Here is a 24,709-nt window from a genome sequence, read left to right on the forward strand (position 1 = left end):
TGTTACAGGTAGAGATGGACAGTTTATGTTAAGCGCTTAGCTTAAACAGTTTCTATTAGCACTATATACTTTGTGCCATCCAACATCTTGTATGTTTTTGTAAACAGTTCACAAGCAGTACAGTTCCGTGCTGTTTTCTTTAATGTATACATGCCTTGTTTTACTTAGATATTGTTAATCCTTTTGACAATTAAGTCTGATTAAACAGGTCACCTGGATTAGTCAGCATTGTTGGACAGCTCTAAAAGAAGGCTCACCGTTAAACAGCTATTGAATGTAATGCTATGAAGATGTGTTTCTCCTTGCCTGTGCCTTTTCTACATTTCTGTGGTTTGGATGCTGCATGTCATGTTATGAAAATCAGGATACTGTTTATAGTATTGGAAATGTAAACAGTGGATCTCTCACGATACACCACTCACTTGCGATGGACATTTTGATAGGAATTGGTTAGCCATTGGACTCCCTGTGTGTATGGTTTCTTCCTTTTTTGCCCCCCTTTTTGGCTTGTCTATTGTTTATTGTTTAATCATGGTTTTTATGGACTGAGTTCTTCAAATTACAGCATATGATGTATACTTTTAAGCCCATGGTTGAAATGGACACTACTGAGTTTTGAGCACTGGGGAATCCATCCCAGTATTCCAGTTCTCCAAAAGAAAACTAGTGCATTTCAGGAATAAGTTGCCAGAAGCCGCAGTTTTGCAACGGTTTCTCTGGCTGCAGCATACACCCTGCTTAAAGGGGAAGGTGGGCAGGGTCAGGAGGTGCTGCTTGGCTAAGGTGTTCTGCTCTCTGATTGCACTTTCTCTTCACTGTATGCTGCTAACTGTTTTAAGAACCAAAAGTTATATTCTTAAGTAAGCTTTTTTCCTCTCTTGCCTCTGCACGTACCTGCCCTATCTCTATCTCGGTCTCAGAGACTTGCCCTCTGTTTTGGATGGAGGGGTGGAAGAGTGTTTAGTTAACCTGTGTGGCTGGTGCACCCGCCCCGATAGAGACCGAAACTTGTGGAGGTGGCTCTGAGCCCTTATAAGGGAAACATATTGGGATTCGATATGCTGGCAGGCAAACGATGGTACCTACCTCATTTTTGTCCTACGGGACCATTAACGGGCGACGCTCCCAAACCGGACAATCAAAAGGGCCAGTTCCCATTGAGAACATACAGGCCAACCCGTCATGGTAAAACTGCCCTCTGTTGGCACTGTACCCATGACCCTGGCGAAACCCAGAGGCTTACATGCCTGGGAGGCCTTAGATAGGAAAGGGAAAGGCCATCGCATAAGTACTCGATGGATAATTCCTAATTTCTGAGACCCGGTCCCAAGGCCCGAGGTGCAATTTGTGTCCTCTTGCAGGACTATGGAAAAGCAAACTATTCGGACACTCCCACTGATGGCAGTAACAACAGCGGGCATGGACAACAAGAACCTGGACAGCAAGGTGGTGGCTCAACTGATAGTGGGATTTGCATGTATGGTGAACTTAACTTCAATAACAGCCTGTCTGCCCAGCCCTAAGTCAGTAGAGGAGCCCTACCAATCTTTGTGCAAACCACTAATATATCACTAACCCTTGAACTCCCATGGCAACAGTGCAATAATTCCAGCCGGGCCTGGGGAACGGATGGAAAGGATGGAGGTCACACTCATACCATCTATAGCTGGTCACCTGGCGCAATAAATGCCAATTCAATATGGAAGCAAAGGTAATTACCTCTTCCTACCCCCTAATAACGCCACGGGGTGGAGTTTTAATGGTACAATGCCATGCTTTAATGTTCCCTGGGGAATTACTGAACATCATGACCAATGGAAAACAGATGATCATTCCCTGCAATATACTGAACTGTTAAACGCCACCTGGTGTATTAAACACCCCGAGAGTAATGGTAGCAATTGCCCCAACGCTTGTCAAGAACCAGGGTTCAAGGGAGCCTGGGAAAAACATCCCCTCAATTGCACATGGGGACCTGACTGGATTGCGCAAAGGAATGGGGCACCACCAGTAAAAAAAAAAAAACAACACTTTGGGACTGCCAAACAGAAATGCAATGTAAAAACATAGATAAAAGGCCATTATTGTGATGATACATGCCCCGCCCCATTCAGGAAGCTTTGGTACAGGGCTGTCTGTGTAGTAATACCAGCTATGTGTGGCCCACTGCCCTAAAATGTAACGCTTATGGGACTGTCCTCTTCATGCCCCCACACAAGGCATATGCCAAACATCTGATGTGCCCGCCCCTCCCGATCTAGAGTCGGCATACTCCAGTGGCTGTCTGTATTCCCGGCTACACCCAACTGTTCCCGGGATGGCCTGCACAGTAGCCCTGCCTTCCCTTTGTCCCATTTACCGAGAAGGGCCTATAGCCCCTAAGTGGTGGGATCGCAGCCCCCGGGAGATACAACCGCTAAAGAAGGGAACGTGGCAAAGAGCAAAAACGCGACTGGGATAGTGGCTGGAGGCCATGTTCGGAATGGGGACTGCCTCCCTCAAAAACCCACAAGCCATTTATGACCTATTGATGCAAGTATCTATTTGAGCCAATTCTACATCTGACAGCTTAGAACTCTTGAATGAACAATTACAACACACCAGCAAAATGACCGCCCAGCACCGAGCGGGATTAGACCTGATGCTGCTAAAGGAACACCTTTAGTATGGAGTGCTAAATTGATGAGTAGATGACTGCTGCGTTTATATCCCAAATGTATCCATACCCCTCCGAACCCAAATCGACAAAATGAAGAAAGCAGCAAAGGACTCAGAGGCAATTGCTGCCGCATTAAACATCAACTGGGTGGGAAAGATTTCCAGTGCGTTCGGGTTTTCCCTGTCGGGATGGTTAACCAGTCTTTTACAATCCTTGATAGTGGTTATAATCATAATTATTGCCATTTGTATTGTATTAAGTTGTGTTAAACATATGATAACGCGGTTCGTATCCGTTGTTACGTATGCTCCTTTAGAACTAACCCAAATAGCAGATGTTCCGTTAGAATTGTAAAATAGCCAAAGAAATGATGATTCATGATGAGCATCAATTCTCACCGAAACTGCGCTCCCTTTTAACTTTGGAGGCAAGAGGTGACTGTACCACCACTCCAAAGAAACCAGTCGGATCGTGACTGTGGTCACGGGGTGGAGTGTGGCAGGTGCACCCGCCCCGATAAAGAGCAAAACTTCTCAACTGCTGAAAGGAAAGAGTTAAAACTAGAAGCCGCGGTTTGGGGGTCGAGCCGGCCAGCGCGTGGTGGAGTGACTGGAGTCACATAGACAGAGTGCCCCAAGTCACATACCCAACCACCCAAGCCGCAGAAACACTCAACCAATGAAATGCTCGCTAGGAGAAGTTTCCAGACCACTGACCATATATGACCACGAGCCCCGATCCGACTTCGGGTATAAATGGAGCCCGCCGGAAGAGCCCTTTGAGCCCATCTTCCTCGGAGCAGCGGGTCTGCAGTCAGAGACTCTCCCCTTACATCGGGATGCCATCTAAGGAAACTCCCCGGGGTTGAGTGCCTCGCCTTACCGGTGAGTGAGTGCGCATTTTGAGTCATCATTTTAAGCTTACATTTGGTTATAGTTTGTGTAGTGATAGTTCCCAGCTGACACCCTGAACCTGTAACTAAGTTGTGTTTATCGCAGTGTTTACGACCTGATATTCCTGTCCAATCTGGCTGTTGTATCTCAATACAACATAACATTCCTGTTCACTTGGACCGTTCTATGTTGATATCATTAAAGAAGATTGACTTTTGAAATATATTGCTGTCTAGTCTTCCTGTGACAACCTCTCATGAAGTTCTTTCCCCTCCATTCCTCTCGAAGCCCTATTGCCTTGACCATTTCACTGGCTTCAATTCTTCTTGTCATCTGGACTATTGCTTTGCTTTCCATACATATCCACTTCCACTCACGCAGAGTTTCTTTTCCATCTTTCTATCAACCAAAAGCCACTTTCTTCTTTTAGTGTTTTTACTGTAGATTTCCTTTATTTAACTACTTTTTTCCTGAGGAACAGCCAGTGTCTAGGCAACTTTCGACTTAATAGCCAACTTTTGTCCGCGCTCTGAAAGGTGTTGTAGGCTAGACCTAATGTCTAGCCGGGTAATACAACAGCACATTCACAGTCACTGCTTCCTAGTCATTCCTTCTCTTTCAGACCGGAGCAGCTTAGTCAGAAAGACAATACTTTTGAATTGAAAAGGGGACATGGTCAGGGGCTGTATAGTAAATGCTTTACTGCTGGTGCAAGGCACAGCTACCCATCTTGCTACTCAGCGTAAATACACTCAAATATAGTTGTTGTTGTTGACAAGAAAAGCTAACTCCACAAAGCCCCTTTGCTTATGATCTTCTGGGTTTTCTGTAATGACCTAGAAACGAGGGAGGATGCCCAAAAAAGGGACCTACCCCACTCTATGTTTACTATGTCCGCTTCATAATGCCAGTACTTTGGAAAAAAACTAACCTCATAATCTTTTATGTATTAGATGCTTCAGGGTGAACCAACGAAATAAGCTGCAAGGATTGCTGCAGGATTTATGATCCAAAATCCTTGGGGTAGTTGCCAGGTCTGAAGGATGAATTCTTCCCTGATGTTAGGACAGGTCTATTTGCTTCTGTGTGACCCGCAGTCAAAAGGCAAAGGAAAGCTGAGAAGGGACAGGCTCTGTTCAAGGGCAGGATGAAGACAGGAAGCCTCTATGGAGAAAAGGAGGGTAAGAGGGAACACGGTCTCCCATTTTTCTTGTGGCTCTATTCTGAAAATCAGGATGTCTAAAGGTTTACTGCCCACCAGAAACAGCATGAAGAGCTCCAGCAAATTTCAGTTCTGCTTTCTTGCAATTCCCTGTCACTAGCGGGCTAGCAGTCGTGCTGGAGGAGTAATCGCAGGAGACCAGCTCCTCAGGAACAGACAATCCCAGCTCCACTTCTCCTCACCACAAGTTAAGGAAATACGTTAGACTATTTCTTTAAATCACAAGCTTTGCTTGGGTAATGACTGTCCCATCCTGAGCATGCACAGCACTTATCAGCCAGCTGCTAATTGCTAGTTTTGATTTGGGTCCAATAGAGATGGTTTGGGGAAAAAAAAATTAAATATTGAGGAGAGACTCCTATTAAATTAGTGAGGTCAGCCTCTGAGAAGGGGCTGTAGCTCTCTCTGCAGGGGTAATCTTGCCTCCCTGAGCCCTCCCCCCTCTCTCTTCTCCCTTTAACAGTTCTATTTTGTGGAGCTACAAGACTTTTTTCTCCTGCTGAGTGCTGGGTTAACAAATGCAGGAGGCATCTATTAACAGTATTCTTTGGAGACCACCTACAGCAGTGGGATGAACAATGGGCCTCGAACCATTACTAATGTGTAGCCCAGAAATGCAGTGTATGAATATTTTTCAAATGTAAACCCATTAGTCACACTTAATGGTTTATTTGAACTCAAACCGTATTATTATCCCCTCATTATTTTACCTGGTTTATTTTAGACCACTTATCTCAGGGGTTGCCATAGCCACCTGCTGAGTGCCTTGGACTGGAGTGTTTGCAGTAATCAAACAGTTCTTATAAAGAGAAGTATGCTCTGACTAAAGGGCAACCTGGGCAAAATTGCCCATAATTGTATTCTTTACTCAGTGCTGCAGCTGTTGGGTGAGTGGTAGCTTGGTCCCCTCATTGGTCTCTGAGGAGGTACCCTTAAGGTACAGTCCTTAGGCTTCACCATAAAAATCACAGGAAAATGAAGGTTTGGAAGGGCCTCTGGGGAGGTCTCTTGTCCAACCTCCAGCTCAAAGTGGGTCCAGCCAGGATCATGGCCTTGTCCACATGGGTGTTGGAGATCTCCAAGGACAGAGAGGTGTAAAGAAGATGGAGCCAGGCTCTTCTCAGCGGTGCCCAATGACAGGACAAGAGGCAACGGGCACAAACTCAAACACAGGAGGTTACGTTTGAACATCAGGAAACACTTTCTCACTGTGGGGGTGACTGAGCCCTGGCACAGGGTGCCCTGAGAGGTTGTGGAGTCTCCATCCTTGGGCATATTCAAAAGCCATCTGGACGTGGTCCTATGCACTCTAGGGACCCTACTTGAGCAAGGGGGTTGGACCAGATGGCTCCGGAGGTCCCTTCCAACCTCAACCATTCTGAAATTCTGTGAGACTTCTCAGAAGCCAACAAGCTTCTGTGAAGCTCTGCTCTGCTTTCTGAACTGATGCAAAAGCCACAGACATCTGATTCCCAGAAACACCTGCAGAGCAGCCTACACTCTCCAGACCACATTCAGCCTCTCCCCGTGCCACCACGTATGCAAGGACACAGTGCAAGGCAGTTCCCAGCAAGACCCATCCAAGCATCCTGCTCCTGTCCCCCTCTGCTAGAGCTAAGTGTCTGGGAACCTTGTCTTCCTCCAGGGAGACTTTGACTGTGAAAGGACCTCCACCATCATCAGGTTAGCACTTCTCTATGCTGCAGTGCCTGCTCAGCCCAGTCCCTCGGAGCACCAGGATTGCCCACCCAGTATGCTCCGCTGTGGCTGACCCTGTGATGTGAAGGCACAGGCTGTTTCATGGGATGAGGTAAGGTGCACAGATAAAAGCACTGGGATCCAGGACTCCTGGGTTCTCTCTTTGCTGCTAGAGGATTTGCCTTGCTGGCTAAAGCAGGAGTGAGGAAGGCTGGCTCTCTCCCAAACCCTCCTCGGTGTCAGGAGCAGCAAGGGTGGCTGCTCCATGAGGAAAGGGGAGCCGGAGCCGAGCGAGGTAACTACACAGGCAGAGGTGGTGGCCTCACCAACAAGGATGCAGTCCCACATATCCTAGTAAGGCTGGTAGGACAGACCCGGTGAGACCTGCAGCTTAAAAGCCAAATCCAGTCAAAGGCAGGGGGAGTCCCCACCGAGCTGCTTAGCAGCACCTCCTCCAACAGCTCTCTTCAAAGCCCAATGCCTGCACCATACCTAAGTTGACCCTGAACCAGGCAGCCAAACCCCCAGGAAGAGGGGGATGCACTCAAGCCCTGCCACTGCACCTCTGCGTGACACAAGGTAGGTCCTGGCCCTTCTCTGTTCCTCCATTTCCCCACCTGGGTAGCGGAGTGGACACATCCCTGAGCTCTCATCAGACAGCAAGCACTCGTGGGCCCAGCGAGCAATTGCTCTTTGAGGCAAGGATTCCTGCTGGTGTCCTGCCGGCTGCCAGCTGGAACCAGCACCCTTCTTCAGGTTTGGAGCAGAGGGTCACAAGTTCCCAGCAAGCCCCACCTCTTGCTGTCTTCCCCTGTGCCTTGGAGTGCTGGCTCCCGGAGAGGCCAGCCCAGGGGATGTGCACCACTCACTTTGCTAAAGTTCCATCCCTTCTTTCTGCTCCCTTTGCTTCAGCCGCTCCTGTCCTGAGCGTTCCCTGTGCAACATGAGCAGAGCCCTTTTCCCAGCTAACTCTCTTTACGCAGCACGTTACCCATACTGGCAAGTGCTGGAGCCCAGTATCACAAGTCAGGGACCTGGAGAGAGCAACAACTGGCCCCAAGTCCCCCAAGGCAGTAAGAACTGAGCTACCTCAGCTCTTCAATCCATCCCATCCCGTGCTTCAGGATACCTCAGCATGCATCTAAATATTTATTTTACTTATGCAAAGAAGTGAGAGGAAGAAACTTAATACTGGTGGAAAGAAACCTGTTTTAATCAGAGCTAGCAGGCACTACTGGAATCATCCAAACGATCTGCAATCAGTTAAGACAATTAAAGTGAAGGTCACTAGAAGTGCACACTAAGCAGCCATCCTGACAGAGCACTTAAGTACAGAAGAGCTGGATACTGCAATGAAAACACTTTGCACAAACACAGCTCTGTTGGATTAGAGACTGACTTCTCCAAGGGGACAGACACTGTGCAGTGTCTGATGAGGGGGAGCATGGGGGCATGTGTTGGGCAGTGGGGCTGCACTGGTGCAGGGATGGGTCACAGATGGGAGGCACAACACAACGATCAGGATGTGGAAGCAAGGACAGGCTATGAAGGAGAAATTAAGAAATATGACCTCAGTATACAGGCATGTTTTTAGGAAAGCCAAAGCTCATCAACCTGGAGCTGATGGGGGCTGCAAGCAACATGAAGAGCAAAATGAAGAGCTTCACTCACTGTGTCTGCAGTAAAAGGCTGCACAAGGCACATGGGAGTTGCTCCGGAATGGGGAGGGGGGTCTCATAGCAGCAGACACAGATGGGGATGAGTGAACCAATGCCTTTTTTGGCAAAACCTCACAAACAGCTGCACAAGCCAGAGGCTGGCCCGGCCTGACACCTCCTCAACCACCTCTCACATCACAACCACCTGCACAACCCACCTGCAACCTCTTGCCCTATCCACTACTCTGCCACCAATGACAACACAAGCAGCTGCACAGGGCAGGGGCCTGCTCCTAAACTACCATCTCCTTGCCAGCATGGGACATCACAAGCACCTCCTTCAGCCCAAGCCACCTCCTGCCCTAGCACTTACTCACGCACCTAGCACTTCACAAGCACTTGCACAAGCCACGGGCCTCCTCCTGCCCTAGCACATCTGCACGGAAATACCACAACACAAGCACCTCCACAAGCCACCTCTCCTTTCAGTCCCACTCACATCCTCACAAAACACTCACCTCAAAAGCACCTTCGCAAGCCTGTGGCATGCTTCTGCCCAACCACCTCAGCACTCAGCGCTGACATCACAGGCACCTGCACAAGCCAGGGCCCTGCTCCTGCCCTATCACCTGCTCAGCCTCCAGGGACATCACATGCACCTCCACAAGCCACCTCCAGCTTCCTGCCCTAACTGCTACACAGCCAACACTGACCTCACAAGCACCTGCACAAGCCACCTGCGCACTCCTGCCCTATCACCTCCTGCTCCACCACTGACAACATATGCCGCTGCACAAACCAGGGACTGCCTCCTGCCCTAGCAATGACTTGCCAACACCATATCACTACCAGCTGCACAAGCCAGGGGCCTGCTCCTGCCCTAACACCTGCTCAGCTCCAAGGCACAGCCCAAGCAGCTGCACAACCCAAGGCCTGCTCCTGCCTTAGCACCTACTCACCCACCTAGGACATCACAACAAGCTGCACAACCCACCTGCATGCTCCTGCCCTAACAGCTGCAGAGCCACCAGGGGCATCCCGAGCACCTGCACTGGCCACCTCTCCAGTCCTGCCCATTCACCTACTTAGCCAGCACTCACAGCACAACCACCTCCACCAGCCACCTGCCTGCTTCTGCCCTAGCACCTGCTCACCCACCTAGGACATCACCTGCACCTGCACAACCCTCCTGCACGCTCCTGCCCTAACAGCTACCCAGCAAGCATTCACATCACAAGCACCTCTAAAAGCCACCTCTTCAGTCCTTCCCATTCACCTACTTAGGCACCACGCACATCACAAGGACCTCGACAAGCCGGGGCCTGCCACTGCCTTAGCACCTCCTCAGCCACCTCTGACATCGCACCTACCTCCACAAGCCACCACCTTGCTCCTGACACAGCAACTACCCAAGCGCTTGTGACACCCAAAGCACCTGCACATCAAAGCTTCCTCCTCCAGCCCTACCACCTACGCAGGCCCATCTCACCTCGCAAGCACATCAACAAGCCAACTGCCTCCTTCCACCCTATCCCCCACTATCAGCACCGGCGTGCTTTAGGCCCAGCCACCAACAAAGCACCATGCACCTGCTTGCTCACTCCTCCCCTCCGGCGGCATGCGGACGACAAAATACAACCAAAGCCGCGCGAGTCCACACAAGGACACGGACGGATCACTCAACAATTATGCTCACAGGCAAAACACACTCCACTTGCAGAAAAAACACATCCATTTCATTTCCTACCAAGCAAATCACACTAGCAGAAGGAGAAAGAGAACCAGATCTGAAAAACACACCTTCCCCCCACCCCTCCCTTCTTCCCGCCCTCACCTTTGCTCACCATACCTCCACCTCCTCCCCACAGCGACCCAGGGCAACGGCAAATGGGGCTTGCGGGCACCTCATCCCACATTGGCTCTGACACTCCTTTCTCCTCAGGGGGAGGGCTCCTCACACTCTTCCCCTGCTCCACCGTGGGATCCCTCTCACGGGGATCAGCCCTCCACGACCTTCTCCAACACCACTCCTTGCCACGCACTCCAGGCCTCACAAGCACCTGCACAAGCCAGGGGCTGGCCCCTGGCCTCACACCTCCTCAACCACCTGCGACCTCAGAAGCACCTGCACAAGCCACGGGCCTCCTCCTGCCCTATCACCTACTCACCCACCAGGGACATCACAAACACCTCCACAAGCCACCTCCAGCTTCCTGCCCTAACTGCTACACAGCCAACACTGACCTCACAAGCACCTGCACAAGCCACCTGCGCACTCCTGGCCTATCACCTACTGCTCCACCACTCACAACATATGCTGCTGCTCAAACCAGGGGCCTGCTCCTGCCCTAACACCTACTCAACCACCTGTGACACCACAAGCACCTGCACAACCCAGTTACATACTCTTGTCCTATCAACTACTCACTGAGAACGTAAGCAGCTGCACAGGGCAGGGGCCTGCTTCTAAACTAGCATCTACTTGGCATCATGGGACATCAAAAGCAGCTGCTCAAGCTCAGGCCAGCTCCTGCCCTATCACTCATGCACCTATGACCTCACAAGCACCTGCACAAGCCAGGTTCCTCCTTCTTCCCTATCACATCTGCAGGGAAAAAGGACAACACAAGCATCTCACAATACCAACACACTTCTGGAGATGAATGGGAAAATTCCTGGAGAGCTAACAGGAATGGACTTGCCTACAACATGGACAAGACTGCTTGACTAGCTACCTTGGAGGAGTCTGTGGCTGATCCTTTGGAATTCACCTGTCTCCAGAGAAAGCCCAAATGCTCCCGGAGATGCCTCAGAGGAGTCCCAGACAGATACAGGGCACGGACCTGACTCCAACACACACAAAACACCTTGGGTAGCTACCTTGCAAAAGTCTGGGATGGCTACCTGCGCAATTCAGCTGTCTCCAGGGGAGGCCAAAACACTCTGGACGTTCCTCGGAGGAGTCCTGAGGAGCTACCGGGCATAGACCTGCCTCCAACACAAAGAAAACTCTTCAGCTAACGGAAGAGGAAAATTGTGATGCTGCTACCTGGGACTTTAGCTGCCTGTCAGGAAACTCAAAACACTCCGGCAGATGTCTGGGAAAAGTCCTGATGCAAAAACAGGAATGCACCTGCCCCCAACATACACAATGCTCTTTGCGTAGCTACCTTAGAAGATTCTGGGGCTGCTACCTGGGAAGTCGCTCATCTCCAAAGGAAACCAAAAGACTCCTGGATATTCCTGGGAGCAGTTCCAGAGAGCTACCGGGCATGGACCTGCCTCCAACATGCACCAAACTCTTGGGGGATCTACCCTGGTGGAGTCTGGGGTTGCTGCCCAGGCCTTCAGCTCCCTCCACAGCAGGACAAAACACGTTGGCAAATGCCTGAGAAGAGTCCTGGGGAGCTACAGGGCATGGACCTGCTTCCCATTTCTATCAGCAATCAGTCATGATTGGAGCAAGGGCAAAGCCTGTATATTTCAAATGCATTTGAGTTACATGACTCTTCAACATATGCCATGACACCATTTCACTAGACTGAAGGCTGACAGCAGTGTACCAGGACACTCCTTTCTGGACACCTCACTCCTGGGTAGAAATCCTAGATGCTTCCTTTAAGGACAGAAACCCAAAGAGCTAAAAGAAGTTCTTTAAAGTCAGCACAGCAAAGAAAAAGCAAGCAAGCAAACAAAAACGGCAGGGAAACCCCTGAGGCACTAATGAGGAACAAAGGGTCTCCCTTTGGGAGTCCACTACCCCTCACAAAATGGACAAGTGGCTTAAAAAGAGATTCCTGCAAAGAAACGGCACATCGAAGATAACCTTGATAACGCCAGCACAAGTGACCGCCGTGGAAACGGCAGCGCTGACCCTTCTCCTGCTCCTCCTACGAGCTCTTCGCCAGCCACGTGAAGATGCAAAACCAAGCATGAACGAATCAGATCTGAGAAGAGCCTGGCCCCAAAAATTAAAAATTATCAGGAAGTCTGTTTCAAATACGGCTTCACATCCACTATCGCGGATGAGGAACCTCGCCTTAAGCACATGTTGTGCCTTGAGATAGGAGCTAAGGACAGTATGAAGTTACCCCCACGAGCAGATGTTCAAAACCAAAGCACCCAGAACACGCAGACAATCCTGCACCATGTTTTCAGCGATGTTTCAAGTCACGTGATACTCAGTCCACGACTTTACAAAACATCATTAAACTTAACGATAGCAGCCTCCTTGCAGGCTGCTTACTCAAAAGCAAAAACCAAAAAGCCACGTACCCTCGGGGAAACCCTTGTCCTTCCAGGTGGCTGCTGTCTTCCCACGGCTCTTCCTCACAGCAGGACAAATGACCGTGAATTTGGCAGTCCACACAAATTACGAAGCACACTTAGTCCTCCGACAGTCATTACCTATGGGCCAGAAGTCCTCCCACACCCCAGAAGTGCCCATTACTCCTCCAGCAGTCATCCGCTATGGACCGCAAGTCCTACCTACCTACCTACCTCCCTACCTACCCACCTACACACCAACTTACTGGAAATGAGTTGGACCACAGCAGAAGTGACAGTGGCCGAGCCGGTCACACACACCAGACCACAAATGGTAGTTACAAGAAAGAAAACACAACATAAACCACCAGAACTGTAAAAAAAAGCCAACCCAAAGCCACAGCATACACAAATCAAAGGCCCCTGTCCAAACCCTAAACAGGCAAACAAGCTAAAAAAGGACTCTCCAAAAAAGCAATCCACCCAGAACACAAGAGAAGCCAAAACTAACATAACCCCAGGAACCCAGGCCCAACAAACCCAGATCCTCTCCAGAACAATAGCACGCTTTAATCCTGACTCGCTTAAACTCAGGCATCCCAGAACCCTACCACTCTGTAACCCTTGCACACTGTCACCCTAGCATCCCTGAACCCTAGCACACTGTAGCCCGAAGATATCCAAAAAATGAACCCAAACTCCCTGGAGATCTCCGGCTGGGCCTTCAGGTGGCCCCAGCTCTCAGAAGTCCCAACTTTGAAGTGGGAATGGGACAGCATCCCTCTTCACATCACCTGTCACCCCCGGAAAAAGTGCCTGCCTTAAACACTCCCGGGGAGAAAGGCTGGGGCACTTGGAGACTTTCAACTGGCCCGCCATCACCACGGGGCTTCAGCTCATCATTTCTGTGTCAGAGCCACCAAGCACATCAGCCCGTCCTCCCTGAGACACCCCTTGGGGCAGCCGTACCCAGAGCCAGGTGGCTGCATATGGCCTTTGCTTGATGGGGAGGTGCTTCCTGGGAGCAGGATCTCACCTGGGGGCATGGGGAAACTCTCGTCAGGCCTGGATGCTGCTGCGCTACTCCATCTCTCACCAAAAACCAGGGGCGGAGGAAGGCTGCTTTGCTGGCCTCCAAGACAATCAGCTCACCTGGGATGCTCTGTGGCCACTGCGTGCCTTTGCTGTCAGATGGCTCTCAGCCTCAGTACTGCTCTGCAAACGTCTGTCACCTCCCTGCAGGATGCTCTCCAGTGCACAGCATGTCTCCACTGGCTCTCCCTGGGGACAAAGATCAAAAAGGAGCAATTTGCTTTTCTTTCCCCCATTCCCAGAGTGCTGCACAAGAGACCTGCCACCCCCAAATCAGCTGTGTGACAGGGACACCACGTACGAGCTGCAGACGTCGGTCAGGATGGCTGCAGGAATGGGCAAGACATTCTGCAGTGCTCCCGGCACTGGCAGAAAGTAGAGCTGGAGACAATGGGGGAAGCCCAGGGTAGCTGGCAGCCGGCAGTGAGGCCCAGCAGGGTGCACTGCCTGCAGAAATGCCCGGCTCCTTGAGCCTCAGCCCCAGGGCTGCAGCACGAGGCCAGCACCAGCTGGGGATTCGCTAGGAAAAACCAGGCAGGGCTGACCCTGAGTCCCCGCATGCAGCCCCAGCCCCGGGACCTGATCACCCGTCCCTTTGCCCATCGCTGCCACGGGATCCAGAAAGCAGCGCCACCGGCCCTCACGTGGTCCTGAGCCATCTCTTCACAGCTGCTGGACATGGAGCCGTCCTGGGACTCAACAGGCCTAAAAACAAGAGAAATTGCCCAGAATTAAGCTGTTCTCAAGTTTTGGCAGGCAGCATGTTTTTCTGAGCTGCCTGGAGGTGCTGTTCCTGGGGAGCGCTCAGGAAACAGGGCAGCTGCCTGTACCTGCGGGCAGGCAGTGGATTGTGTGCAGTGGGAGTGAGCAGTGGTTTGTGCGGCTGTTGAATGGAGTCGAGCTTTAAAAGTGTCCAACCTGCTACTCCTGGTTCCTTTTTCCTTGCAGGTTGCATTTGGAGTTCAGATGGGGCCGGGGGGAGTGTTAAGCAAAACCAACAAGCAAACAAACAAACAGACAGCTGGGAAGGTTTCTTCCCCCTAGCTGGGCTTTTTTTCCCTCAGTCCTGAACACTCTGCGTGCAATGATCATCACCAATATTAGGGCGCAGGATTGGGCACAGGGCAGGGCTTTTGCACGCAGCACATTCCTTGAGGCTCTTGGTAATGCACTTCCTGGGGAGTGCTCAAGAAATGGGGGCAGTCGCCCATAGTTGCTGGTTTTGGTCTTTCTCCCCTCTCTCTCTCTTTGGCTCACTGTGCCTATTTCTTAATTCCTCCCTCTCTGTCTTTAGCCCATCACCATTTTTGGTCGTCTTCTTTCTCTGCCCACCTCCCTGGCTCTATTTTCTAATTCCTCCCTCTCTCTTCTATAGCCCAGGGCTATTTTTTTCTTTCTCACCTTTCTCTCTCCCGCTCCCTTTCCTTCTCTTTTTTCCTATCGCTGTCTCCTGCTTCCTGATCGTCTTCTTTCTCCTGTCCTGCAGCCTGTCCTGTAGCCCCTGCTCAGCTGGCTGCGCCTTCTCTCTTTCTCTCTGGGCCTCTCGCCAGCTCCCCGTCCCTTTCCGCTCTTCCTCCGGCTCGAGCCTGGAAGCCATCGCTGTTCTGTCCTTGGCTGCCTCCCTCTCCTGACCCGCATCCCTCTCTTTGTTTCTCACTCTCTGGATTGTTTCCCGTCCTTCTCTTGCTCTCTGTCCTGCGCTCTGTCCCCTGCCTCTCCCTTTCTCTCTCTCAGCCTTTTCCCCTCTGTGCCTCTGTCCTGCTCCCTGTCCCTCTTCTCTGTCCCTCTGCTCTCCTCCTGCCATGGGGCCTGTGGAGGAGTGGGGTCCAGCCGGGGGGACGGTGTCCCCACAGGGTCAGACAGGAAGAAGGAGCGCCCAATGGCATGCCAGGTGCTGTAGTCCTGGGGTATGGGGCTGATGGGCGGCCATGTTGGTTCCCAGGGCATGCTGGGAGCTGTAGTTTCCAGCACTCAGCTTCCTAGTGGCCATGTTGTTCTCAGGTAAAGCGGGAGGCGCAGTCTCTGCTCCAGCCACAGCAATTTTGCCCAGGTTCCTCTTTAGTCAGAGCATACTTCTCTTTATAAGAAGTCTTTAACTTTGATTACTGCAAACACTCCAGTCCAAGGCACTCAGCAGGTGGCTATGGCAACCCCTGAGATAAGTGGTCTAAAATAAACCAGGTAAAATAATGAGGGGATAATAATACGGTTTGAGTTCAAATAAACCATTAAGTGTGACTAATGGGTTTACATTTGAAAAATATTCATACACTGCATTTCTGGGCTATACATTAGTAATGGTTCGAGGCCCATTGTTCATCCCACTGCTGTAGGTGGTCTCCAAAGAATACTGTTAATAGATGCCTCCTGCATTTGTTAACCCAGCACTCAGCAGGAGAAAAAAGTCTTGTAGCTCCACAAAATAGAACTGTTAAAGGGAGAAGAGAGAGGGGGGAGGGCTCAGGGAGGCAAGATTACCCCTGCAGAGAGAGCTACAGCCCCTTCTCAGAGGCTGACCTAACTAATTTAATAGGAGTCTCTCCTCAATATTTTTTTTTTTCCCCAATCTATCTCTATTGGTCCCAAATCAAAACTAGCAATTAGCAGCTGGCTGATAAGTGCTGTGCATGCTCAGGATGGGACAGTCATTACCCAAGCAAAGCTTATGATTTAAATAAAATAGTCTAACGTATTTCCTTAACTTGTGGTGAGGAGAAGTGGAGCTGGGATTGTCTGTTCCTGAGGAGCTGGTCTCCTGCGATTACTCCTCCAGCACAACTGCTAGCCCGCTAGCGACGGGAATTGCAAGAAAGCAGAACTGAAATTTGCTGGAGCTACTCATGCTGTTTCTGGTGGGCAGTAAACCTTTAGACATCCTCATTTTCAGAATATAGCCACAAGAAAAATGGGAGACCGTGTTCCCTCTTACCCTCCTTTTCTCCATATAGGCTTCCTGTCTTCATCCTGCCCTTGAACAGAGCCTGTCCCTTCTCAGCTTTCCTTTGCCTTTTGACTGCGGGTCACACAGAAGCAAATAGACCTGTCCTAACATCAGGGAAGAATTCATCCTTCAGACCTGGCAACTACCCCAAGGATTTTGGATCATAAATCCTGCAGCAATCCTTGCAGCTTATTTAGTTGGTTCACCCTGAAGCATCTAATACATAAAAGATTATGAGGTTAGTTTTTTCCAAGTACTGGCATTATGAAGCGACATAGTAAACATAGAGTGGGGTAGGTCCCTTTTTTGGGCATCCTCCCTCATTTCTAGGTGTTACAGAAAACCCAGAAGATCATAAGCAAAGGGGCTTTGTGGAGTTAGCTTTTCTTGTCAACAACAACAACTATATTTGAGTGTATTTACGCTGATTAGAAAGATGGGTAGCTGTGCCTTGCACCAGCAGTAAAGCATTTACTCTACAGCCCCTGACCATGTCCCCTTTTCAATTCAAAAGTATTGTCTTTCTGACTAAGCTGCTCCGGTCTGAAAGAGAAGGAATGACTAGGAAGCAGTGACTGTGAATGTGCTGTTGTATTACCCGGCTAGACATTAGGTCTAGCCTACAACACCTTTCAGAGCGCGGACAAAAGTTGGCTATTAAGTCAAAAGTTGCCTAGACACTGGCTGTTCCTCAGGAAAAAGTAGTTAAATAAAGAAAATCTACAGTAAAAACACTAAAAGAAGAAAGTGGCTTTTGGTTGATAGAAAGATGGAAAAGAAACTCTGCGTGAGTGGAAGTGGATATGTATGGAAAGCAAAACAATAGTCCAGATGACAAGAAGAATTGAAGCCAGTGAAATGGTCAAGGTAATAGGGGTTCAAGAGGAATGGAGGGGAAAGAACTTCATGAGAGGTTGTCGCAGGAAGACTAGACAGCAATATGTTTCAAAAGTCAATCTTCTTTAATGATATCAACATAGAACGGTCCAAGTGAACAGGAATGTTATGTTGTATTGAGATACAACAGCCAGATTGGACAGGAATATCAGGTCGTAAACACTGCGATAAACACAACTTAGTTACAGGTTCAGGGTGTCAGCTGGGAACTATCACTACACAAACTATAACCAAATGTAAGCTTAAAATGATGACTCAAAATGCGCACTCACTCACCGGTAAGGCGAGGCACTCAACCCCGGGGAGTTTCCTTAGATGGCATCCCGATGGAAGGGGAGAGTCTCTGACTGCAGACCCGCTGCTCCGAGGAAGACGGGCTCAAAGGGCTCTTCCGGCGGGCTCCATTTATACCCGAAGTCGGATCGGGGCTCGTGGTCATATATGGTCAGCGGTCTGGAAACTTCTCCTAGCTGAGGCATTTCATTGTTGAGGTGTTTCTGGCAGGCTGGGGTGGTTGGGTACGTGACTTGGGGCACTCTGTCTACGTGACTCCAGTCACTCCACCACGCAGCTGGCCAGCTCGACCCCCAAACCGCGGCTTCTAGTTTTAAGTCTTTCCTTTCAGCAGTTGAGAAGTTTTGCTCTTTATCGGGGTGGGTGCACCTGCCACACTCCACCCCGTGACCACAGTCACGATCCGACTGGTTTCTTTGGAGTGGTGGTACAGTCACCTCTTGCCTCCAAAGTTAAAAGGGAGCGCAGTTTCGGTGAGAATTGATGCTCATCATGAATCATCATTTCTTTGGCTATTTTACAATTCTAACGGAACATCTGCTATTTGGAGTAGTTCTAAAGGAGCATACGTAACAACGGATACGAACTACGTTATCATATGTTTAACACAACTTAATACAATACAAATGGCAATTATTATGATTATAACCACTATCAAGGATTGTAAAAGACTGGTTAACCATCCCGACAGGGAAAACCCGAACGCACTGGAAATCTTTCCCACCCAGTTGATGTTTAATGCGGCAGCAATTGCCTCTGAGTCCTTTGCTACTTTCTTCATTTTGTCGATTTGGGTTCGGAGGGGTATGGATACATTTGGGATATAAACGCAGCAGTCATCTACTCATCAATTTAGCACTCCATACTAAAGGTGTTCCTGTAGCAGCATCAGGTCTAATCCCGCTCGGTGCTGGGCGGTCATTTTGCTGGTGTGTTGTAATTGTTCATTCAAGAGTTCTAAGCTGTCAGATGTAGAATTGGCTCAAATAGATACTTGCATCAATAGGTCATAAATGGCTTGTGGGTTTTTGAGGGAGGCAGTCCCCATTCCAAACATGGCCTCCAGCCACTATCCCAGTCGCGTTTTTGCTCTTTGCCACGTTCCCTTCTTTAGCGGTTGTATCTCCCGGGGCTGCGATCCCACCACTTAGGGGCTATAGGCCCTTCTCGGTAAATGGGACAAAGGGAAGGCAGGGCTACTGTGCAGGCCATCCCGGGAACAGTTGGGTGTAGCCGGGAATACAGACAGCCACTGGAGTATGCCGACTCTAGATTGGGAGGGGCGGGCACATCAGATGTTTGGCATATGCCTTGTGTGGGGGCATGAGGAGGACAGTCCCATAAGCGTTACATTTTAGGGCAGTGGGCCACACATAGCTGGTATTACTACACAGACAGCCCTGTACCAAAGCTTCCTGAATGGGGCGGGGCATGTATCATCACAATAATGGCCTTTTATCTATGTTTTTACATTGCATTTCTGTTTGGCAGTCCCAAAGTGTTGTTTTTTTTTTTTACTGGTGGTGCCCCATTCCTTTGCGCAATCCAGTCAGGTCCCCATGTGCAATTGAGGGGATGTTTTTCCCAGGCTCCCTTGAACCCTGGTTCTTGACAAGCGTTGGGGCAATTGCTACCATTACTCTCGGGGTGTTTAATACACCAGGTGGCGTTTAACAGTTCAGTATATTGCAGGGAATGATCATCTGTTTTCCATTGGTCATGATGTTCAGTAATTCCCCAGGGAACATTAAAGCATGGCATTGTACCATTAAAACTCCACCCCGTGGCGTTATTAGGGGGTAGGAAGAGGTAATTACACTTTGCCTTCCATATTGAATTGGCATTTATTGCGCCAGGTGACCAGCTATAGATGGTATGAGTGTGACCTCCATCCTTTCCATCCGTTCCCCAGGCCCGGCTGGAATTATTGCACTGTTGCCATGGGAGTTCAAGGGTTAGTGATATATTAGTGTTTTGCACAAAGATTGGTAGGGGCTCCTCTACTGACTTAGGGCTGGGCAGACAGGCTGTTATTGAAGTTAAGTTCACCATACATGCAAATCCCACTATCAGTTGAGCCACCACCTTGCTGTCCAGGTTCTTGTTGTCCTGCCCGCTGTTGTTACTGCCATCAGTGGGAGTGTCCGAATAGTTTGCTTTTCCATAGTCCTGCAAGAGGACACAAATTGCACCTCGGGCCTTGCGACCGGGTCTCAGAAATTAGGAATTATCCATCGAGTACTTATGCGATGGCCTTTCCCCTTCCTATCTAAGGCCTCCCAGGCATGTAAGCCTCTGGGTTTCGCCAGGATCGTGGGTACAGTGCCAACAGAGGGCAGTTTTACCATGACGGGTTGGCCTGTATGTTCTCAATGGGAACTGGCCCTTTTGATTGTCCGGTTTGGGAGCGTCGCCCGTTAATGGTCCCGTAGGACAAAAATGAGGTAGGTACCATCGTTTGCCTGCCAGCATATCGAATCCCAATATGTTTCCCTTATAAGGGCTCAGAGCCACCTCCACAAGTTTCGGTCTCTATCGGGCAGGTGCACCTGCCACACAGGTTAACTAAACACTCTTCCACCCCTCCATCCAAAACAGAGGGCAAGTCTCTGAGACCGAGATAGAGATAGGGCAGGTACGTGCAGAGGCAAGAGAGGAAAAAAGCTTACTTAAGAATATAACTTTTGGTTCTTAAAACAGTTAGCAGCATACAGTGAAGAGAAAGTGCAATCAGAGAGCAGAACACCTTAGCCAAGCAGCACCTCCTGACCCTGCCCACCTTCCCCTTTAAGCAGGGTGTATGCTGCAGCCAGAGAAACCGTTGCAAAACTGCGGCTTCTGGCAACTTATTCCTGAAATGCACTAGTTTTCTTTTGGAGAACTGCAATACTGGGATGGATTCCCCAGTGCTCAAAACTCAGTAGTGTCTATTTCAACCATGGGCTTAAAAGTATACATCATAGGCTGTAATTTGAAGAACTCAGTCCATAAAAACCATGATTAAACAACAAACAATAGATAAGCCAAAAAGGGGGGCAAAAAAGGAAGAAACCATACACACAGGGAGTCCAATGGCTAACCAATTTCTATCAAAATGTCCATCGCAAGTGAGTGGTGTATCGTGAGAGATCCACTGTTTACATTTCCAATACTATAAACAGTATCCTGATTTTCATAACATGACATGCAGCATCCAAACCACAGAAATGTAGAAAAGGCACAGGCAAGGAGAAACACATCTTCATAGCATTACATTCAATAGCTGTTTAACGGTGAGCCTTCTTTTAGAGCTGTCCAACAATGCTGACTAATCCAGGTGACCTGTTTAATCAGACTTAATTGTCAAAAGGATTAACAATATCTAAGTAAAACAAGGCATGTATACATTAAAGAAAACAGCACGGAAATGTACTGCTTGTGAACTGTTTACAAAAACATACAAGATGTTGGATGGCACAAAGTATATAGTGCTAATAGAAACTGTTTAAGCTAAGTGCTTAACATAAACTGTCCATCTCTACCTGTAACAAAGAATATTTTAGGGGATTAAAAAACCCATTCCTTATGAAAAATAATGCTCTGAGCAAGAGGAGAATGGCCGACTGGCTCCCAAAACTGGTGACTGATTACGATTCAAAGCAGAGTAAGCTGCTGCTCTTGCACCCTTCACTACATGGGGAGCATCCTGCCTGTTTAGCTGGTATTGAGGCAACTGGTCACAGTGAACTATCCAGGGGTGACTGAGGACTTGGGCTGCAGTCAGTCTTTGATGTGGGTTAACATGAAGCATTTTTGAAAGAAGGTCCTTAGCTGTATCTGAAACGGTATTCCAATAACCACCGCTGAGAGACAACTTCCCGCTACCTATTCGGGCCAAAATCTCCTCTGGGGTATCATCAGGACCAGTTACAAAAGGAGGGTAGCCAGCAAGCATGGTATAAAGTAGAACACCAAGGCTCCATATGTCCCATGCAGCATCGTAACCTTGCCTCTGTAAAACCTCTGGTGCAGCAAAACTTGCTGTGTAACATGGACTCCTCAGAAGACCATTTTCTACTCGTAGTTGTTTTGCAAGGCCAAATTCACAAAGTCGAATGGATTCTGGATTACCAGATTCATCAACATAAAGAATATTGCTAGGCTTCAGCTCTCCATGAACAACCCCTTGCGCATGGAGGTACTCAACCGTTCTTGTTATTGTGAACAGAACGGCACTAGCTTCTCGTTCCGAGAAAAAAAATTGTCTATGAATTTTATCCAGCAGTTGCCCTCCTTTCGTAAGTTCTGTTACTATGTATGCGTATTTTCCATCATCATGCACATCTTTTAGGGTAATAATATTTGGATGGTGGCCATAGCGCAGTAGGATTTCAATCTCCTCTGTTGGATCTCTTTACTCTTGTCTATAATCTTTACAGCATATTCCGTGTTTAAAGCTTTATGAATACATCTCTTATAGACAGAGTAAGACCCAACTCTGATATCTTCCTTCACTTCGTATCTATCAGTAAACTGAATGCTGTTCCTGTGCAACTGCTGGACAACGGAATGCACTCCAACTGTCTGCACTGCCTGGCTTTCGTCATTTGATGCAATAGCTACAGAACTAAATCCCCAAACAAGTTGATGCGCATTAGCACTAGGTGGGAGACCAGGCAAATCTTCTGGAGTTTTTGCTGTAAACTCAGGGTCAAAATAAAACGTATCTTCAGGTCTGCCAGTTGCAGGTTTAAAAGGGGGATCAATTTCTCTCCTGTACAATCTATTCCAATCTATTTTGGAAAAGAATGCATGCCTCTTAATTTCTTCAACTCCATCTAGGCCTGCTCCTAATCTGTTTGCCGGGTTTCTTTTGAAGAGCACTCGCAGAAGACTCTCTGCTTCCGGGCTCAAGAACTGGGGCATTCCAAGTTTGGCCTCGAGAATCAGTGTCATGGTTTCTTTTCTGTCTTTCCCTTGGAAAGGCAGAGTACCAGTGAGCATTTCAAACATTACAACACCAAAAGACCACCAGTCTGCGCTCCGTGTAAGGCCTCCGCTCTTAATGACTTCTGGCGCCATATATTCCACTGTTGCACAGAAAGAGAAGGCTTTTTTTTCATGATCAATTGACACCTCACTTAAGCCAAAATCTGCTAATTGGATATGTCCTTCCTCATCAAGAAGGATGTTTTCTGGTTTTAGGTCCCGGTATATTATTCCACCACTATGTACATGGTCTAAAGCAAGTGCTAATTCTGCCAGGTAAAATTTAACATCGTCTTCTGTGAACATCACCCTACGTTCTCCACATGCTCCAATTGCCTCTATTAAATTTCTTAGGGCTGTTTGGCAATGGGCTCTGTCTCTGGCCATATTATAGTTCCCGTTCGGATTTAGTGTCGGCCACGGATTTCTCCCTCCTCCCACCTGTCGTGCTAATTCCGCATCCTTAGTTAATACCTTCTCTCTTTCATCTGGGCAGAATGATTCTCGGAATAAGATTTGGGTGTCCCCCCAGTTAGGATTGTGTCCCGTGCAGAGATTTGACAGTAACTGCGCCCGTGTTTCTGCATCCTCCCTTAATCTTGGCATTGTACACCCCCATAAGGCTAAATCATTTGGGTTCCACGATGGATTAGTATAAACCGTCGATGTGGGGCATGCATAGTCACCCCCTGGCCGTAAAGCGGCCAGATTAGTCAAAACATTTGAAACCATGGGGCAAAGTCCCACCCTTGCTACAGGAAGGTCTGGGGGAGGTCGGTACAGGGACTGTAAGGTGGGGCAGGAGTCGGGAGGGCCTTGTCTGGTCGTCGTTCGGGGCTGTAGCCTTACCTACAGCCAAAGTTACCTTACAGGTTAGTTTTTCCCTCAGCCCCTTTTGTCTCCCTGGATGTTGTCTCTCCCGCACCCATTCATCCCACACATACCAATAATCCATGTGTCCCGGGAACCGGTACTGAAGTTGGTCTCGCACAAAGGTCAGTCGATGTTGGTCAAAACTCCCTTGTGGTGGCCACTGATCTTCACTATCTCCATGGCGGGTGATGAATGGCCACCATTGTTGACATAGAACTACTGCGTCCTCCTTCAGTAGTGAATTTGCACCACAGATTTTTTCCCAGTTTTGTAATATCTCTACTAAGGGCGTCTCCCTCTCTACTCCAGTTACGTTACTCATGATTTTATCTGGGTGGGACTTCAACCCCCCCCTTTAAAATCTCTCAACAGCTCTCTAATCTGGGCAGGACTCGAACCCCCCTTTTAATCAGACGTCTTCTGTTGATCAGACTGCGTACAACTTGTGTGCGATTTATGCTGATCAGGCTATGCACCTCGGGCGGGACTTGAACCCCCCTGAATTCTGTCCTTTTCCCTATATTGAATTTAGATTTAAGGGATTTAACACTCACCACTCTAGCAATTCGGTGCGTCCCGTGTCCAAAATCCTCGGGTGAACTCACCCTGTGCTGCCAGTCAGAGGTTTGGATCCAAGAGGTTCCGAGAGTGACCTAGGGTCCCATCTGGGGTGCCAAACTGTTAAGGGGGAAGCCGCTGCCCGAGCATTCACACACCAATCAAGGAGTCGCACACACACCACCCGAGACTTTAACTGCTAGGACCGGCATCCCTTCACAGCGGGCGACTCCAGTGAGCCGACGGGTGCCCCTTTCGACTCCTCACACACACACACTCACCCTCGGGCGCTTCTTCTTCCCTCGGGCTCCAGCCAAGGTTCCCCAAAGCAGACTCTCTAATCAAGGCCTTCAAAATAAAAGCCTAATTTACTCTATCTATGGTGCCCAAATTCAGACAGCTCAAGCTGGCTGTCTCTGGAGAGGGAACCAGACCACCACATCCCTGGGCAATTATGCCCTTACAATCTAAATTCCCACCCCTCACACCATAGTCTGGCCCAATGGTAAGATCGAGTCTGGGGTCATCTTCTCTCTCATTGGGTGCTTTTTCTCGTCTCTCGGCTGGTTCTTCCTCCTGTGTTTTAGGCTACTTGTTACTATGTCTCCTTTTCCTGGGCAAACTGGCTCTGGGGCTTTCCAAATCTCTTACTCCTGCCATCAGATTATAGGTGAACGTTAAGCAACAACA

The 24,709-nt window shown here is 49.1% G+C and overlaps 1 protein-coding gene across 1 annotated transcript; it reads right to left on the reverse strand.

The window, feature by feature from the left end:
* Positions 1–13,761: 13,761 nt before the first annotated feature.
* LOC127026002 (ribosomal protein S6 kinase alpha-3-like) lies at positions 13,762–22,934 on the reverse strand. The gene is given in 6 exon segments (XM_050911126.1): positions 13,762–13,869; positions 14,133–14,193; positions 19,629–19,789; positions 21,206–21,229; positions 21,231–22,015; positions 22,018–22,934. Coding segments are annotated over 6 exon segments (2,016 nt in total). The 5' UTR covers positions 22,895–22,934.
* Positions 22,935–24,709: the final 1,775 nt, after the last annotated feature.

This window comes from Gymnogyps californianus, chromosome 26, assembly GCF_018139145.2.
Source record: "Gymnogyps californianus isolate 813 chromosome 26, ASM1813914v2, whole genome shotgun sequence".
NCBI classification, from domain to species: Eukaryota; Metazoa; Chordata; class Aves; order Accipitriformes; family Cathartidae; genus Gymnogyps; species Gymnogyps californianus.